This window comes from Bos taurus, chromosome 21 (assembly GCF_002263795.3).
Source record: "Bos taurus isolate L1 Dominette 01449 registration number 42190680 breed Hereford chromosome 21, ARS-UCD2.0, whole genome shotgun sequence".
Classification (NCBI taxonomy): Eukaryota; Metazoa; Chordata; class Mammalia; order Artiodactyla; family Bovidae; genus Bos; species Bos taurus.
Genome location: NC_037348.1, coordinates 22,733,234 through 22,753,881, shown reverse-complemented (window position 1 = coordinate 22,753,881; position 20,648 = coordinate 22,733,234). Strand labels below are relative to the sequence as shown.

Sequence of the window (20,648 nt, the reverse complement as noted above, 5' to 3'; positions counted from 1 at the left end):
ATTCAGTGTTCATATTTCACTTAACGTTTTCCAATTTCTCATCTTTTTTTAATGTTCTTTCTCAAGCCTTTACCAAGTGCAGTCAAAAAGCTTTTGTAAACATAAATAGTATGTATTAGATATATTTTAGAAAACATAAATGTTTGCCTATCTAAAACATTTATGACATTTTGATTCTACTTAATTGACTTAGTATGAATAGGATGCTAGATTTCTAATTTATATTCACTCAAAACTTTGACATAGTTCCATGTATTCTGGCATATAGTATTACTGCACTGCTAAAAGTCTAGAAAGTTTATCTTAGTCACATTAAAACAATTTTTTTGAATGAGGCTTGAAACTTCTAATCCAATTCTGAGGATATAAAGAAATACAATATTATAAAAAACAAACAAGAAATTAACATGTGATACAGTATTATTAACTAAATACAGATTTTGTTAAATTTCACAAAATTTTGTTAGTGTCCATTATTTGTTTTCATACCTTATTCAAGACTCCACACTGTATTTAATTACACTGAGCAGCTTCAGATGCATGCAACAAATTCTGGTAAATTCTCTTTTCATTTTTATTCCAATACAAATATATTTCTAATTTTCCTTGTTATGGCTTCTTAGATATATCCATCATTTAAAAGTGGACATTTAATTTCCAAATGCCTGGGATTTTTAAGGTATCATTGATATTAATTTCTAATTTTGATACTAATTTCACATTTAAATGCTTTCTTATCTTGAATCACCCTGTGTTTTTTCAGTCTTCTTTATTGAGGCTCTCAATGGCTAAGTCAAAGATCTCTCTTGGTAAAGTTACACTTCACTTGAAAATATGTGGATTGGGTTATTCTCAAATATCTTTTGATATTGATCTCTAACGTAATTTCACAGTGATAAGAGAACAGACTCTGTATGATTTTAATAACTTTAAACCACCAAATTTTTGCACCTGGTCTTATGTCCCTGGATATCTATCTTTCAGTGTCTCCTAGTTTATAATCTATGGGAGCTTGAATAGAATTTGTATCCTACTGCTGTGTGAAAATTGTATAATAAATCATAATTATTTCAAATTGGTTCATGGTGCTTTTCAGGTCTACATAAGATTCTACTTCTCTGTACATGCATTCTATTAATTTAAGAGTTTGATATTGAAACTACAACTAAAAAATCTTAATTTATCTACTTAAAAAAAACAATTGTAATATATATACTGGAACTATATGTAACTTTGTTCTGTATTTTCCAAGTCTCCTGTAAATGTGTTATCATGTTTTCATAACTGAAAAAATAAAAAAGAGGGGGGAAAAATCCCTAACCTCTGAGATTTTAGTCAGGAAGCTTAACTGCCAAGTCCAACTGAGGAGGTAAGCAAGTGTGCATCCACTGTGGATCCTGCACTATGGCCATTTACAGAAAAGCTGTCTGCCCTATGAATCCAGAGATCACAGTGCAGTGATGGCTTTCAGGTCTGAGGTTGGGCTCAAGCCTGGGCCACACTGCCTCCCAGCCATGAGACTTGGGAAAACCACCTTGCCTCCAGGCCTGAATGCTCTGCAATCTGTGCCCTCTGTCACCTCAGTATCCTTCTGATACCTGACAGTATGGGACTCTGCGTGAGAAGACAAGTTACCTCGTGTGGTCTTGGATGACTGGTCACCTAGTTGGATTCGTCACTTACTAAGTGGTGAGACTACTACATCCATATTTCCTAAGTCACAGACCTCTAAAATGACTATTTCAAACCTGTACTTTTTGCATGGAAGTGTTTTTCATAGAGACATGCACTTAACCACAATTCTGGCAGAGGCAGCAGGGAATACCTTGATTAAGTAGTGCAGGTGAGAGGGCAGGGAGAGAGTATGTGTCAGTAACCTTTGAATTTTACAATTAGTTTAATGATAACACAATTGTACTATGAAAACACGAGGCCCATGGTTAACTAGACTTTCTACCGGGATATACTTTGCAGTCCATGAAGCTATGCTGACGGACTTCCTTGTACAGAATTTTAAACACGTATTTCCAATATTGCTTATACAACTTCATACAAATAAAAAGCTTAATGACTCCTGGCAGCTATCAGTTCAGTTCAGTTGCTCAGTTGTCCAACTCTTGGTTACCCCATGGACTGCAGCATGCCAGGCTTCCCTGTCCATCACTGACTCCTAGAGCTTGCTCAAACTCATGTTCATCGAGTCGGTGATGCCATCCAACCATCTTATCCTCTGTCGTCCCCTTGTCCTCCTGCCTTCAATCTTGCCCAGCATCAGAGTCTTGTCTAATGAGTCAGTTCTTCACATCAGGTGGCCAAAGTACTGGAGCTTCAGCTTCAGCATCAGTCCTTCCAACGAATATTCAGGACTGATTTCCTTTAGGATTGACTGGTTTGATCTCCTTGCAGTCCAAGGGACTCTCAAGAGTCTTCTCCAACACCACGGTACAAATGCATTCATTCTTCAGCACTCAGCTTTCTTTATAGTCCAACTCTCACATCCATACATAACTACTGGAAAAACCATAGCTTTGACTAGACAGACATTTGTCGGCAAAGGAATGTCTCCGCTTTTTAATATGCTGTCTAGGTTGGTCATAGCATTTCTTCCAAGGAGCAAGCGTCTTTTAATTTCACGGCTGCAGTCACCATCTGCAGTGATTCTGGAGCCCAAGAAAACAAAGTCTGTCACTGTTTATGGCAGCTATAGGTAAGCAAACAACTCGAGGCAAAATGAATAATCTGTCCTCCTAGTTTCATTAGCTTCACTGGGAAGTCAGAAACATCAAAGGTCCTTGTTAAGAATGGCCAGTTCTGTAGCCTAAGAGTACTAACACAAGGAACTTCAGAGTTCTCAGGGGAAGTTTCTTCCTCATGTGAATGCTTCCCTAGGCAGTTTAAGGAGGGGTGACCCAAGGATCCGCTGGGAACAGGTGACCCACAACCTCCAACCTCGTATCCTTATGATGCTCACCTGCACGCTGGCTAGCATGGCTGTTCTCATACAAGTTCAACTGGAAGTCAGGGAATGCGGACAGGTGCTGACATGTGTGAATGTTGGCGAGGGTGGTGTCAAAAAAGGAGAACCACAAAACTATGTAATAATAACAATGTAAAATTTGTATATAAAATGTGTATTTAAAACAAAGTCTTAAGTTCCACCATATCTGATGTTGATATTGGAATTCCTGTGTTCCTTTTGTTTGCATTTACTTGTTACCTTTTTCTTTATTATTAACTTCCTTTTATCACTATCTTATAAACAACATATAATTGTATTTTCATAACCCAGTCTAATGGCTTATCCTTTAATGGGAGAATCCAGCCCGTTTTCATGCACTTGCTTTTGCTCCCATCTTACTCTGTTTATCACTGATTTCGCACTGTTGTTTCCTCTTCCTAGGATATGCCAATGGGATCCAGTTGCTAAAAATTCCATACTTCTTGGGCAAGGGTTGCTGCAAAGCTTAAAGGATCTTGGTTCCTTGACCAGGGATTGAACTGTGGGGCCTCAGCAGTGAAGTGTGGAGTCCTAACCACTGGACCACCAAGGAATTCCCACAAACTCCATATTTTATTAATTCAGTTCTTTTTAAAAACAATTTATTTTTGGCTATGCTGGATCTTCGTTGCTGTGAGGGCTTTTCTGTAACAAGCTGTAACAAGCAGGGTCTACCCTCTAGTTGCGGTGGGCAGGCTTCTCATTGTGGAGCACGGGCTCTAGGATGTGCGGGCTTCAGTGGTGGCGGCTCCTGGGCTCTACAGGCTCAGTATTGGTGGCTCATGGGCTTAGCTGCTCTGCTCCAGGGCACGTGGAATCTTCAGGGACCAGGGATCAAACCAATGTCTCCTGGGTTTGAACCATAAAACTGTGTAATAAGAGTCTAAAATTTATTAGATTATTTTAATAACCTAAGTGGATTTAGATTATTAAATAAATCTAATTTATTTAATAATAAATTAATGTATTTTATTTAGGCAGCAGGTGCTTTACCACTGAGCCATCAGGAAAGCCCCCAGAAGTTTTCTTAAACTTTTCTATTATTGGTTACTTTCCTTTTCACTGATCTCAAACGTAGACACAGATTTCTTTACTATTATTTGAAAACAAGATACCAATTAGTTCCAGAACAAAGTCTCTCCCATGAGCAGTGCTGTAGTCTGCACATTTCCCACAAAGAAGAAAGCTTCAGAATCCTTTCACTGCCCACCCACTTCCCTGTCCGCGAGATGAGCCACAAGAATGCGTTTACTTCCACTTTGTCCCCTGAAACCTTGAAGACACCTAGGGCAGGGTGTACTTAGATACCCTAGAATTTAAAGACTGAGGTATTATTGGATGTTATATAGTTACATATAAAGATACATATTCTACACTACACACACACACACAAATGTGTGTTATGTGCACACACCACCTCTCTCCAATACTTTCTCCCTCATCTTAGAGTTCTGTTCTACTTCATTGGTTGAATGGTTGAAGTCCTTATTTAATTATTTTCCTCAGACAGGGCTTCTGGGGAAATACATCTCTGAGTTTTATGTATCAATATAATGCCCAAAGGAATGCCTCTTGTGCCCTGCTGGGTAACAATCACTTGGTTGCTGTCGGATTCTCAGGTTATGGTCATTTTCCATCTGTGATCTCTAGTCAGATGAGATGCTGTTATTACTGCTTTACACAGTAGGAAAAGATGCTGGTGCTGGGCAAGATTGAAGGCAAAAGGAGAAGGAAGCGGCAGAGGATGAGATGGCTGGAGGGCATCACCGACTCAAATGAACATGAGTTTGAGCAAACTCCGGGAGATAGTGAAGGACAGGGAAGCCTGGTGTGCTGCAGACCATGGGGTCGTGAAGAGTTGGACACGACTGAGCGACTGAACAACAACAAGTGTGTTTGTGTTCACCCCACATTCAGGTTCTTGCTCCTCTTTCTTGTCTTTCAGGCCTCCCACTTGGGACTTAGGACTCATCTTGCTTCTGCTTTAAGTACATCCTCCAGAATTGTCCTTTGAGAATCTGCTAGTTACAAATTGCCTCAATTTTCATATTTCTGAAAGTCTTGATTTCACCTTCATTTTTGAAAGTATTTATGCTAAGTATAAGGGATCCCAGGTGGCACGGTGGTAAAGAATTTGCCTGCCAATGCAGGAGACGCAATCCATTGTAGTTATTCTTGCCTAGGAAATCCCATGCACAGAGGAGCCTGGCAGGCTACAGTCCATGGGGTCACAAACAGTCAGATATGACTGAGCAACTGAGCTGAGCACCTGAGCACAAGCTAGGTATAACACTCTAGGAAGGCAGTTATTTTCTTTTATCACATTGAAAACACTACTCCACTGTTTTCTAACTTCAACCTACTGCTGCCGTGAAGCCAGCTGTTAAGTCTACTGCTCTAATCTTTTTCCCCTCTGGCTGATTTTAATAGTCTCTTTGTTTGTTTTTTCACTATGATATGTCCTCTTTTTATTTATTCTACTTTGGAATTCTGGGATCTGTGGATTATAGTCTTCCATCAGTTCTGGAAAATTCTCTTCAAATATAACACCCCATTCTCTCTCCTGTTCTTCCAGATCTCCAGTTATACAGATTCTAAACCATCCGCTCTATCCTCCACTTTTCTAAACTTCTCTAACTTATTTTCTGTTTTTAGATCTTTGTGCCACATGCTGGATAATTTCTTCTGACCTACTAAGTTTTAAAATTTTCAGTTATTATATGTGCATTTCTCAAAATTCAATTATGTTCTGTTTAAAATTTGCTACGTCACTTTTTATAGCTTCCTATTCCTTGAAGATATTTCCAAGCTTGTCCTGTCTTTGTCTCTTTACATATAATAAGCATAATCATTTCACAATTTTATCTGACAATTCTAATTTCTGAGGACTGTGAGGGCCTGCTCCCGCTGCCTCTCTCCCCCGCTAGTTCCCACTTGCAATGCTGTGTTTCCTGATGGATGGGTTAATGCTGACTGAGGGCTGCCTGCCGCCCTTGAATGATTATTTGCAGAGACTCTCTGAGGCCGAAGAAGAAGGAATCTCCCTCTGGGAGGATGGGTATTTGCTTCTTCCAGATACTCGGTAGTGCTACCAGCCAGAATCAAGGGGTCTGGTTTCTCCATGACCTCATTGATATTTGGGCTACAAGTCTGCCCAGTGATCAGCCTTACGTGAGCTCTCTCCACCATGATTCCCAAGGCTCACTAGCAACTAGCTGACCTGCATAAGCTCTTTGGCTTAAGAGAAACCAAGAGATTAGAGCCAGGGGTAGAAAGAAATGGAGCCATGTTGGGGAGGTCTTACTTCCAGAATCCTTGAATGGGCTTTAAAGTTGCATGTCTGCCTGTAAGCATTATGACAACACATCCTACGGTACAACTTTTAACTAATAAGTAATTAAAGGAGATTAATTACTCATTAATTAATTAGTTTAATTAAAACTAATTAAAGGAGATTTTTTTATGTTTAGATGCATTTAGTAGGCATAGTTTTGAGCAACTGAGAAAGCAAAGTATCGTGGATTATTAGATTACCAGATTATAAAATTAAATCAAACTATAACACAGCACAAGGACAATTTTCTTTTTCAAATTAATTCAAAACTATTGCCAGGCTCTAAAGCTGAGATAAAATAATGTGTCATGCTGAATTGCACTTGCATAACAAAGAAGTGAGTACATACCCTTGTGAAGCCAGCAGCAATGAGGGACATTACACACGACTCCTCTCTCTCCACTCTTGAAAAGAACAAGTACATGGTTAGAGACAGTTTTGTCTAATCAGGTACAGCTCACATCTTTATTTACTAATTTATATAATATTATCATTGGCATATAATGAATAGTTTTAGATGAATTAGATTAACATACAAATCAAATGTACAAAGTTAAAACAATTTTCTGTTTTAGTTTCACACTGGCTTTTTGGCAATAGATATTAATGCTTGAAATACAGAGATTACACTAAGAGCCAGAACACAGGAGTGAGCACGTAGCTATGTGATATGTAAAAATTTTAATTCAGACTAAATTATTTTTATTCTTTTCTTACCTCCCATTTTAAAATGAAATATAAGGTTTCCCCGAATTATGTATAATGTAAATTCTCATAGATATTTTAGAAGTCCCTAAGAAATATATCCGGAAAACATTCATACTTCAGGAATGGCATTCTCCCTTGGTTGGCCCTGTTCTAAAGTGAAAGACAGTCCAAAATCACAAAACCTAGTGTGAAAATACAAACTCCAGCCATGAATTTAACTGCCAAAGTGAAAGAAAATGAGAAAGAGGAAAGGGCCAAACTAGAAAGGGTGATGCCTATCACAGGACACAAGCTGATACTCAGGCCTCTGTTAAGAACACACATTACACTGACATCTGAATTTCAACACTAAAAAAATAAAATTATCTTACCTGCGTACTACACCAATAATAACTGTGTTTTCTGAGAGTTTTGATGATCTGATTGACCTTTAAAAAAAAGTTTTAAAATAAATTTAAAGCAATTCTTTAAAAACTAAGTACACCTAAACCTAAATTTTGGTAGAACAGTTAAAGTTGGGGGAAAGCCAAAGATCCCTCCATATTCTGGAGTCACCTTCTTGGCTAACCTGACCTTTCTTTCTTCAGGGGACAAACTGCTAACCAGTGGCCCGTGGTGACCCTCAAAATTATGGAGCATGAAGACAGCAGCCAGCTCTGATGACATGCCTTCTATTTGTTCTTGTTCTGGTCTGAGCTGTTTCAGATGGAGAATTTTCCCTACCTGGGGAATCTCCCTTACACGAGAAGGGTCATTCGTCTCTTCCTGTCAAAGGAAGATGCAGGTCTACATGTATCACAGCCAGCGGATGGCAACCGTTACAGTGGGGGTGAGGCAGCCCGAGGCCAGCTCTCCACTGCATTCTAAGCAGTGCAGAGAAGGGCTCCTGAGCAGGAGGCAGGCACAACAGTAACAATAAATATTTAAAACTCAGAAATGCAAAGTATTCTTATGCAACAGAAAGAGGAGAATCAAACCTCACAGGCAAAATTAAGAACAGAAGACTGACTGCTCTACTGAAGTTACCCAAGGAGTATGAGGCCGCCCTTGGATGGCAAGCAGATCAAACCAGTCACTCCTGAAGGAAATCAAGTCTGAACATTCATAGGAAGGACTGATGATGAAGCTGAAGTTCCAATGCTTTGGCCACCTGATGCGAAGAGCCAACTCATTGGTAAGGACCTTGATGCTGGGAAAGATTAAGGGCAGGAGGAGAGGGGGATGACAAAGGATGAGGTGGTTGCATGGTATCACTGACGCAACGGACATGAGTCTGAGTAAACCCTGGGAGACAGTGAAGGACAGGGAAGCCTGGCTGCTCGTGGGGCCCATGGGGAAGCCTGCGCTGCCGTCCATGGTGCTGCAGAGAGTCGGACACGACTTAACAACTAAACAACAACGAGGCTGCCAAAGGGACTGAATTTAACCCTTCTGGAGAAGCAGCTCCCAAAGAAGCCATGGGGAATGAAAATTCAGCCATGAGATGAGAGAGGGCAGAGATAAACATGACGGAGAAGAGCAGAAGCAATATAAACTGCCCACTGAGACGTGCAATGGCTTTGACCCACCCAACACTGCAGGAAAGAGCAGGACTCTCTGGAGAAGAGGAGCCAGGCCATAGGAACGGGGAGGAACTTGGCCCCTGGCCTGGAAGGAAGACACACATAAGAGGGTGACTGCAGATGGAGGGGTATGCAGAGGGCTGGATTTGGACTCCCCCTGTCAAGACAGAAGCAGGCTGGCCCTTGGAGGATGTGTCCACGATGGGACAGAGAAGAGCCAAGACTCACGGCCTTACTTCAGTTCTGCTGGTTCAAGAATCACTCCTGTCACTTCTGAATCACAGAATATAGAAAATGACTGGCATGACTATTTCTCCACTGTCCCAAGGATGACACATTACCATTCCAGATGTGTAAGGGAAAAGCCAAGTCATCATATGCAAAGGATGCCTCAGTTTGGGCAAACTTTTTCTGCAGAGGGCCAGACAGTAAGTATTTTCGGCTTTTCATGTCATATGGACTATGTCACAAGTACTCAGTCCTGCCCCTGAAGCATGAGAGCAGGCACACACAAAACATAAATGAATGGGCCTGCCTGTGCTCCCCTGTGCTCACCCCTGCCTCAGGGTATTGAGGCTAAGTTTTCTTCTGGAGCTCAGGCAGAGGAAGGCTCAGAATCCAACAGTATATGCAGAACAGCTCTGAGGTTGGGAAGCTGCTCAGTGATGGAGATGCTTCTCCATCTCCAGGGAACAACCAGTCTCTCTCATGGGCCACACGGCTCATAACACATACACACTCTCTGTCAACATTTTTGCTTTTCCCAGTGTCCACTCTAGTGCTATAGCTTCCATTTCTGCCTAGCCTCTCCAAAGGGAACCAACTTAAAGGGCGCTTCTTGCATGGCTCTATCAGAGAGGTCACTGCAGGGCCTGCTGACCAGGCCCCAGTCCCACCGTGGTTGCCTGCTTGGAACAGAGCCGAGCTTACCTTCCTGGAGCAGGAGCCATGGAAAGGGCTGTGTGAGCTCAGAAGCATAACTGGCATGGCAGACACTCACACAGATGGGCCCCAGCCACTTTTCAAACCTACTGGCTGATACTCACCACAGCACTAACCTTAAACAGGGAATGAAAGATGTGGACTCACAAACAGTAGTTCCATGGCTCTTTAGGACATTTCTAGTTGTTCATCTGTTTATATTTCTATCATATCATGAAGATTTAGAGGGAGAAATGGCAACTTTGAAGTATGCCACCAGCCACCTCAAACCAGCTCATGTCTTTTTACAGGAGAAACAGAGATCTGAGTGGTAACAGAGCAGGTAGGCAACCACACAGATGACCTCAGTAAGCAGGTTGGGACACAGGGATAAGGGACATGAGGCTGAGGACAAAGTGGAAGGAAAGACCATGTTTCCCAGAGACAAGCACATCCCTCCAAAGGAGGTCTAACACTGTATGAAAAGGCAGGGGTGCTGTCCACTCTCACCACTATTATTCAACATAGTTTTGGAAGTCCTAACTATAGCAATCAGAGAAGAAAAATAAAAGGAATCCAGATTGGAAAAGAAGTAAAGCTCTCACTATTTGCAGATGATGTGATATTATACATAGAAAACCCTGAAGATACTATCAGAAAACTACTAGAGCTAATCAGTGAATTTAGCAAAGTTGCAGGATACAAAATCAATACACAGAAATCACTTGCATTCCTATATACTAACAATGAAAAATCAGAAAGAGAAATTAAGGTATCAATCCCATTCACCAATGCAACAAAAAGAATAAAATATCTAGGAATAAACCTACCTAAGGAAACAAAAGAACTGTATACATAAAATTTTAAGACACTAATGAAAGAAATCAAAGATGACATAAACAAATGGAGAGATACTCCATGTTCCTGGGTAGGAAGAAGCAATATTGTGAAAATGATTATATTACCAAATGCAATCTACAGATTCAATGCAATCCCTATCAAATTACCAATTTCATTTTTCACAGAACTGAAACAAAAAATTTCACAATTCATATGGAAACACAAAAGACCCTGAATAGCCAAAGCTGTTTTGAGAAAGAATGGAGCTGGAGGAATCAACCTTCCTGATTTCAGATTATACTACAAAGCTACAGTCATCAAGACAGTATAGTACTGGCACAAAACAGAAATACAGACCAATGGAACAAGATAGAAAGCCCAGAAATAAACCCACACACCTACAGGTACCTTATTTTTGACAAAGAAGGCAAGAATATACAATGGAGCAAAGACAGCATCTTCAATAAGTAGTGCTGGGAAAACTGGGCAGCTGTGTAAAGGAATGAAATTAGAACATTTTCTAACACCATACACAAAAATAAACTCAAAATGGATTAAAGAGCTAAATGTAAGAAACTATAAAACACATAGAGGAAAACACCGGCAGAACACTTGATGACATAAATCAAAGCAAGATCCTCTATGACCCACCTCCTGAAAGACTGAAAGCTGCTCAGTTGTGTCTGACTCTTTGTGACCCCACAGACTATACAGTCCATGGAATTCCCCAGACCAGAATACTGGAGTGGGTAGCCTTTCCCTTCTCCAGGGTATCTTCCCAAACCAGAGATCAAACCCAGGTCTCCTGTATTACAGGCAGCTTCTTTACCAGCTGAGCCACAAGGAAAGCCCAAGAACACTGGAGTGTGTGTAGCCTATCCCTTCTCCAGGAATCGAACCGGGGTCTCCTGCATTGCAGGTAGATTCTTTACCTCAGCTCCTAGGGTAATGAAAATAAAAACAAGTGGGACCTAGTTAAACTTAAAAGCTTTTGCACAGAAAAGGAAACAATAAACAAGATGAAAAGACACCCCTCAGAATGGGAGAAAATAATAACAAATGAAAAGATTGACAAAGGATTAATTTCCAAAATATACAAGCAGCTCATATAACTCAATACCAGAAAAAAAAAAATCAATCAAAAACTGGGGAAAAGACCTAAACAGACATTTCTCCAAAGACATACACATGGCTAACAAACACAGGAAAAGATGCTCAACATCGCTCATTATCAGAGAGATGCACATCAAAACTATAATGAGGTACCACCTCAAACTGCTCAGAATGGTCATCAACAAAAAGTCTACAAACAATAAATGCTGGAGAGCGTGTGCAGAAAAGGGAGCCCTCTTGCACAGCTGGTGGGAATGTAAATTGATACAGCCACTATGGAAGACAGTATGGAGATTCCTTAAAAAACTGGGAATAAAACCACCATATGACCCAGCAATCCCACTCCTAGGCATATACCCTGAGGAAACCAAAACTGAAAAAGACACATGTACCCCAATGTTCACTGCAGCATTATTTACAATAGCTAGAACACTGAAGCAACCTAGATACCCATCAACAAATGAATGGATAATGAAGTCGTAGAACATATATACAATGGAATATTACTCAGCCATAAAAAGGAACACAATTGAGTCAATTCTAATGAGGTGGATGAACCTAGAGCCTATTATACAGAGTGAAGTCAGTCAGAAAGAGAAAGAGAAATATTGTATACTAACACATACATATGCAATCTAGAAAGATGGTTCTGATGAATTTATTTGCAAGGCAGCAGTGGAGAAACAGACAGAGAACACTTACGGACACGGGGAAAGGGGAAGAGAGGATGAGATGTATGGAGAGAGTAATATGAAAACTTACATTACCATATGTAAAATAGATAGCCAATGGGAATTTGCTGTATGTCTCAGAGAACTCAAACAGGTGCTCTGTATCAACCTGGAGGGGTGGGATGGGGAGGGAGACAGGAGGGAGGTTCAAGAGGGAGGGGACATGTGTATACCTTTGGCTGACTCATGTTGATGTTGACAGAAAACAAAATTCTGTAAAACAATTATCTTTCCATTAAAAAATAAATTTAAAAAAAGGTAGGAGTGTATTCTAGGCTTTTTCTGGTCCATAAGAAAGAAGAACTGGCCAGGAAATAGAAATGTCAGGAACCTGGATTGAAAACTAAGCCTCTTTACCTTAGAATTCATGAAAACCAAGAAAGAAATGACATGGTGCCATCAAGATGTACCCCCAGATGTGAGGAAGGAAGACTTCAGGAAGTCAGGAGAAAAGATGGGGCGTGAGTCCACAGCGTGATGTTCTGCAGGCTGCGCAAGCACAATGGGAAGCCCCTAGAACCAGGCTCCCTGGTGTGACACTTGTGTCTGACTCAGCTGCGCACAACAGAAAACTCTAGAGAAAGCGGCTTCAGCAAGACTCAGCTCCCACATGGAAGATGTGCAGAGGCAGGGAATCCAAGCTGCTATGGCACTTTGCAACATCAGGAACCTGGCTTCTCCTGTCCTGGTTTCTTCCCATAATCCAAGATAGATGCCGAGCTCTAGCCATAATCTAGAGAACCGTTAAGGGCATGCTTCTCCCTTCATGGACACTTTCCAGACAATGCATGTGACATGCCCACTGCCCAGCGGCAAGAAAAGCTAGGGGGCGCAGTGTATGTTCCAGGTGGCTGTCTTCCCACCCAAACACTAGAAATTCTACTATTTAGAAAAGAGTAGGGACTGCACTGGCGGTCCAGTGATTAAGATTCTGCACTTTCACTGCAGGGGGCGTGGGTTCGATCCCTGGTCAGGGAACTAAGATCTTACATGCCCCATGGGACGGCCAAAAGAAGAAATGAAAAGAGCAGAACTGGATATGGAGAGGGGAGAGGGGGGCGGGCAACTACCAGTGTCAAGATGCACCAGGAAACTACAAATAATTCTGATGATGGTCTTGACACGAAACTAGAGGAAGGCCACAAGCCGGAGGCTTACTGTAAGAACACAGCAAAGCCTTTCCATGAGTTAAATTTTACAAAAGCCCAACTCCATCACATGTACTTTGACACTGTTCCCTCTGCCATGGGGAATGAGGTTCACATGGACAAGAATGGAATTTACAGTAGTAAATAAAGGATGATCTTCAGACCACGGTAAGTGCAGAGATGGTTATGAAAGCATCCAGCACTCTTGAGTGCAGTCTCGCTTCTACACTTAACACAGAACATTCTGTCCATGTATGTGGGGTTTCTGTGTGGTGCTTTATTTCCCCCATCTCCTTTTATAAAAATTTCCCCTTTCATTACGGTGCCCTGCTCCTGTTGCACAGAGGAGTATTTCTTCATTTCTTCTGAGGACACTAAGTGTATGTCTTCTAAAAGGTTCTTCGGTGGGGGGAGGGGGGCGGGTTTGTGGCAGCTTTTAAAAATAGATTTATTTATCTGGCTGTGTTGGGTCTCAGTTGTGGCATGCTGCGTCTTTAGCTCTCGCCTGAAAACTCTTAGCTGCAGCATGTGGGATCTAGTGCCCTGACCAGGGATGGAACCCAGGCCCCCTGCATTAGGAGCACAAAGTCTTAGCCACTGGACCACCAGGGAAGTCCCTTCAGTTGCTTATAGAAAATAATTTTCTTAGTCTTTAAGGCCATTCTTTCCCCCTCCATTACTTGGCAGCTTTTCACAGGGCCCCATCTTTGCTCTTGAACTGGAGCATCATCAACCAGGCAGCATGTCTGTAGCAGGGAGGGTTGGAGGCATCTCCCTGGGCATTAGCAGCCATCCTTCTCTTAGGTCTGGGCCTGCAGAGCAGTCAACAGGAGCAAGTTCATGCTCAGAGCGTGCCGCCAGCTGGTGTGCACGGGTCTGCTACACAGAGTGGCCTCCTGGCCTGCTCTCTCTCTCCTTCTCTAAACTGAGAATTAATGCAGTTCGCTGCTTTGATACCACAGTAGGTGAAGGACTGATACCAGGCTCCTCACACCTCCAGCCTTCTTAAACACAGCAAGAGAAACCAGATATTTGTCTGCCTCCCTCTGCTCCCTGTCCTGTGTTTCCAGTGGATGTAGAAAGCGAGTCACAGAAGTGGTGGTGCTCGGCTCTGGTTGGTGGGTGTGGCTCCAGCAGCAGGCTCAGAGGTACGAAGTCGGAGTGAAGGTAGCTTCTTCCCTCTTCCTTCCTCTAGGGCCTGGGATTTCCGCTGCAGAGGACATTCCTGGAACAGGCTCCTCTACTAGTCCCCATAGCATAAGAGACTTGGCAGGGAACCTGTCCTCCTCTGTCTCCCGACTTCTGACACATCTGTCATCTTATCTTGGTTTGCTAATGGCTGTGGTCAGCTTTTGTCGCCATGGAAAGTTGGGAGGTGGCCCTGGCCTCAGCGGGCTGGCTGGGCTCGGCCCTGTCCATCTCCTACTTCACTCTCCAGGTGGCAGCCACGACTGCTGAGAAAAGTCAGCAACTGACAAAAAACCCTACTCAGGGGTGTTGATCAGGTGTCCCAAAAGGAAGATGAAGGGACAGACAGAGCTCCGCCAGGGCTAAGGTCTCGTGAGACGTTTAAGTGGAGAGCAGGTTCAGGAGGGAGATCCTGGACAGAGTCCTTGAAGGGACAGTCAAGCAGGCAGGAGGGAGATCCTGGAGAGAGTCCTTGAAGGGACAGTCCAAAGTGGGCAGGCCCCCTTAAAGGGATGATCTCAAGGGACATAAACCAGGTAAGGGCCAAAATGGAGACGAAACTGACCAGCAAGATAAATCAAGGCCCATTCTTGCCTCTAGAAAACTCGTTACAAATGGCACAAGGGTCCCTCCCCCTTGCAAATCCTCAGCCAACAAGACAAATATGATGTGGTAGAAAACAGCTAGTGAGAGACACTCCGGATTCTCGACGGGGCTGTGACACAGCCATCAGGAAGGGAACGTGACTGGGGTGCGTGTGTAGAGGTCAGCTCTCCAGCCAACACAGGGGGGAACACTGCTCTGCTTGCTCCACACTCGTCCTCCCAAACCTGTGGGCTTTTCAGTTCTGGAGCCAGGCTGACAAGAGCTCCTGACTGGAGGAAGGTATGGAGAAGAGACCCTCTTTCTGGGACTGGAATATGAGACCACACTTTGTGACAGCAGTGAGGATGTGCCACCCCGAAAAGACCGTCACTGCCCTCAAATGTTGGAGAGTGGGGGAAAGGGATTAGAACTGCTCTAGTGACCCCTGGGCCAAATATGGACAAAGCTGGGCTCAACACGGAGAACTTCTGAAACTCAGGACTGCCCCTTGGGACCCCTAACCCCCAAGAGAGGCTAGACGGATGGTGGTGGGGACTTGGAGAGGACATGCACACATGACAGTCTATATGTCTCTAAAACCACATAGGAAGCAACTCGAGCCACTTTCTCTATTTTCAAACTGTAAAACTGGACATTTATATATCAATAAAAATTTACGGAATAACTTACCCTATTTGTTTACAGGGCTTCCCTGGTGGCTCAGATGGTAAAGAATCTGCGTGAAAAGTGAGAGACCCAGGTTTGATCCCTGGGTCGGGAAGATTCCATTCCCAAAATGTATAAAAATAGAACATTTTCCTACCTAAAAAAGCGGAGCATAATTGCATGTTATATGTATTGGTTGTTGTTTATTCACTAAGTTGTGTTCGACTCTTCTGTGACCCCATGGACTGTAGCCCACCAGGCTCCTCTGTCCATGGGATTTCCCAGGCAAGAAACTGAAGTGGGCTGTCATCTCCTCCAGGGGATCTTACTACTCCCAGGGATTTGGAACCTGTGCTTCCGCCACTGGCAGGCAGATTCTTTACGAGGGAAGTCTTATATGTATTTTTCAGTTCAGTTCAGTCGCTCAGTCGTGTCCAACTCTTTGCGACCCCATGGACTGCAGCATGCCAGGCCTCCCTGCCCATCACCAACTCCTGGAGCTTACTCAAACTCACGTCCATTGAGTCAGTGATGTCATCCAACCATCTCGTCCTCTGTCGTCCCCTCTCCTCCCACCTTCAATCTTTCCCAGCATCAGGGTCTTTTCAAATGAGTCAGCTCTTCACATCAGGTGCCCAAAGTACTGGAGCTTCAGCTTCAACATCAGTCCTTCCAGTGAATATTCAGGACTGATTTCCTGTAGGATGGACTGGTTGGATCTCCTTGCAGTCCAAGGGACTCTCAAGAGTCTTCTCCAACACCACAGTTCAAAAGCATTAATTCTTTGGCGCTCAGCTATCTTTATAGTCCAACCCTCACATCCATACATGACTACTGGAAAAACCATAGCCTTGACTAGATGGACCTTTGTTGGCAAAATAATGTTTCTACGTTTTAATATGCTGTCTAGATTGATTATAACTTTTCTTCCAAGAAGCAAGCGTCTTTTAATTTCATGGCTGCAGTCACCATCTGCAGTGATTTAGGAGCCCAAAAATATAAAGTCTGCCACTGTTTCCCCATCTATTTGCCATGAAGTGATGGGACTAGAGACCATGATCTTAGTTTTCTGAATGTTGAGTTTTAAGCCAACTTTCTCTCTCTCCTCTTTCACTTTCAACAAGAAGCTCTTTAGTTCATCACTTTCTGCCATAAAGGTGGTGTCATCTGCATATCTGAGATACTGATATTTCTCCCGGCAATCTTGATTCCAGCTTGTGCTTCTTCCAGTCCAGCGTTTCTTATGATGTACTCTGCATATATGTTAAATAAGCAGGGTAACCATATACAGCCTTGACGTACTCCTTTCCCGATTTGGTACCAGTCTGTTGTTCCATGTCCAGTTCTAATTGTTGCTTCCTGACTTGCATACAGATTTCTCAGGAGGCAGGTCAGGTGGTCTGGTATTCCCATCTCTTAAAGAGTTTTGCAGTTTGTTGTGATCCACAGTCAAAGGCTTTGGCATAGTCAATAAAGCAGAAATAGATGTTTTTCTGGAACTCTCTTGCTTTTTCCATGATCCAATGGATGTTGGCAATTTGATCTCTGGTTCCTCTGCCTTTTCTAAAACCAGCTTGAACATCTGGAAGTTCACAGTTCACACACTGTTGAAGCCTGGCTTGGAGAATTTTGAGCATTACTAGCATGTGAGATGAGTGCAACTGTGCAGTAGTTTGAGCATTCTTTGGCATTGCCTTTCATTGGGATTGGAATGAAAACTGACCTTTTCCAGTCCTGTGGCCACTGCTGAGTTTTCCAAATTTGCTGGCATATTAAGTGCAGCACTTTCACAGCATCATCTTTTATGATTTGAAACAGCTAAACTGGAATTCCATCACCTCCACTAGCTTTGTTCACAGTGATGCTTCCTAAGGCCCCCTTGACTTTGCATTTCAGGATGTCTGGCTCTAGGTGAACGATCATACCATTGTGATTATCTGGTTGTGAAGATCTTTTTTATATAGTTCTTCTGTGTATTCTTGCCACCTCTTCTGAATATCTTCTGCTTCTGTTAGGTCCCTACCATTTCTGTCCTTTATTGTGCCCATCTTTGCATGAAATCTTCCCTTGGTATCTCTACTTTTCTGGAAGAGATCTCTAGTCTTTCTCATTCTATTGTTTTCCTCTATTTCTTTGCATTGATCACTGAGGAAGGCTTTCTTATCTCTCCTTGTTCTTCTTTGGATTCTGCATTCAGATGGTTGTATCTTTCCTTTTCTCCTTTGCTTTTCGCTTCTCCTCTTCTCACAGCTATTTTTAAGGCTTCCTCAGACAACCATTTTGCTTTTTTGCAATTCTTTTTCTTGGGGCTGGTCTTGACCCCTGTCTCCTATACAATGTCACGAACCTCTGTCCATAGTTCATCAGGCACTCTATCAGATCTAATCCCTTGAATTTATTTGTCACTTTCACTGTATAATGGTAAGGGATTTGATTTAGGTTATACCTGAATGGTCTAGTGGTTTTCTCTACTTTCTTCAATTTAAGTCGAATTTGGCAATAAGGAGTCATGATCTGAGCCACAGTCAGCTCCTGGTCTTGTTTTTGCTTACTGTATAGAGCTTCTCTATCTTTGGCTACAAAGAATATAATCAGTCTGATTTTGGTACTGACCATCTGGTGATGTCCATGTGTAGAGTCTTCTCTTGTGCTGTTGGAAGAGGGCGTTTGCTATGACCAGTGCATTCTCTTGGCAAAACTCTGTTGGCCTTTGCCCTGCTTCATTCTGTACCCCAAGGCCAAATTTGCCAGTTACTCTAGGTGTTTCTTGACTTCCTACTTTTGCATTCCACAGTTTAAAAAAAAAAAAGTAGAGCATATATTTAAAATGGATAACCAAAATAAATAAATAAAGTAGATAACCAACAAGGTCCTAGTGTACAGCACCAGGAACCCTACTCAGTGTTATGAGGCAGCCCGGATGGGAGGGGAATTTCAGGGAGAATGGATACATGTACACGTGTGGCTGAGCTGCTCTGCTATGCACCTGAAACCACCACAATACTGTTAATCAGCTATACTCCCACAGAAAACAAAAAGTTAAAAAAAAGGCAGAACATAACTACCACAATTTAATCTCTCCCTTAGAGCCCTGGACGGTCTAGCAAGGCCATGTTTATAAGTGTGAAGGTCACTGTTCTGCACACACCTGTGGCCAGGTATGGACTTGAATAAGACTATAAAGGAAGCCAGGGTTTCCTCAGCACCTCACCCCTCTCACCTCTTCTATCTGGGCTCTCTGGCCCTCTTCAAATACCTCTCCTGCCTCGCAGCACTCCATCAAGACTATAAGCACCATGTAACTGAGACATTTTCTTCCCTTCCTCTGGATGCCATCCATCAAATGTTTGAGAGAGAAAGGATCGTGGAAACCAAATGTTCCAGATTTACAGCTAAGAAAACACATCCTCAGAGAAGATGTAAAGTGACCTGAAGGCCAGAGGCTAGGCCCCGGGGTCAGGACTCCCTCCACACCTCCGCAGCCCTCACGGGTGCACTGCCAGATGGCATGTCTGACAGATCTGGCTCCAGGGACAATGTTACTGTAATCAACCCGACAGGAAAGGGACACAGGCAGCACAGCAGGCCTGAGACCAAGGCCGGGGGCAAGTCTGAACAGACGTGGATCACACCAAGGCAAAAGCTACCCTGTCTGACCACCTGACAGGTAAATTCTCAAGTACACAGGAAGTCACCATGTACCTGTAAACAGCCTTTTGATGGGATGTCAACTTCTTGTCAGCTCAGTTTTTAAATCGTTACATTAATATTTAGCTTTTCATCTTTTCTAGCTCTTAAAAGCCAAGATTTAAACATCCCTAAAATTAACTCTTAGCCCCATCACTTCATGGCAAATAGATGGGGAAACAGTGGCAGACGTTATTTTTTTGGGCTCCAAAATCACTGCAGATGGTGATTGCAGCCATGGAATTAAAAGACGCTTACTCCTTGGAAGGAAAGTTATGACCAACCTAGACAGCATATTAAAAAGCAGAGACATTACTTTGCCAACAAAGGTCTGTCTAGTCAAAGCTATGGTTTTTCCAGTAGTCATGTATGGATGTGAGAGTTGGACTATAAAGAAAGCTGAACGCAGAAGAATTGATGCTTTTGAACCGTGGTGTTGGAGAAGACTCTTGAAAGTCCCTTGGACTGCAAGGAGATCCAACCAGTCCATTCTGAAGGAGATCAGCCCTGGGTGTTCATTGGAAGCACTGATGCTGAAGCTGAAGCTCCAATACTTTGGGCACCTGATGGGAAGAGCTGACTCATTTGAAAAGACCTGATGCTGGGAAAGATTGAGGGCAGGAGGAGAAGGGGACGACAGAGGATGAGATGGTTGGATGGCATCACCGACTCAACAGACATGAGTTTGAGTAAGCTCCGGGAGTTGGTGATGGGCAGGGAAGGCTGGCATGCTGCAGTCCGTGGGGTCGCAAAGAGTTGGACACGACTGAGTGACTGAACCGGAACTGGAAAATTAACACATTATAAAATTTTATATTCAAATTGTGATTTGTCTTCCCCCAAGTAAAGCCTCCTTTTAAATAAAACTGATATTTCACTTTTGCTTTGCTTCCATCAGCAACAAATGACTTTTCTTGAGAAAGTACCTTTCTTAGATTTATGTCTGCTACACAAATTCTCTCATGATATTGATTTTCTGCAAGTATTAAAAACAAGGCACATTTGCCTAAGACTGGAAGACAGTTTTCAAATGTGTTGTAACTTTTAAAACATCTAGAAAGTGACAGTAACTGTTGCTGCAGTCCTATGCAGGTGACAGTTGTGGTTCATGACATACGGGATTTCATCTTAACCCTTAACAGTTTACATTAATATTTTCTTACTGCT

At 42.7% G+C, this 20,648-nt stretch overlaps 1 protein-coding gene across 5 annotated transcripts in view; it reads right to left on the bottom strand.

The window, feature by feature from the left end:
• PDE8A (phosphodiesterase 8A) overlaps positions 1-20,648 on the bottom strand; it is a 147,354-nt gene that overhangs the window by 48,664 nt on the left and 78,042 nt on the right. For 4 of the 5 annotated variants that reach the window (XM_010816946.4, XM_010816945.4, XM_005221812.5 and 1 more), the window contains exons 4-5: positions 7,412-7,468; positions 6,682-6,736 (exon numbers count right to left, since the gene is read on the bottom strand). In XM_010816946.4, the coding sequence (XP_010815248.1) occupies positions 6,682-6,736; positions 7,412-7,468 (112 nt within the window). Of the gene's footprint in view, positions 1-6,681; positions 6,737-7,411; positions 7,469-15,818; positions 15,865-20,648 lie in introns of all 5 variants that reach the window. The other variant, XM_059878982.1, reaches the window with a different exon arrangement.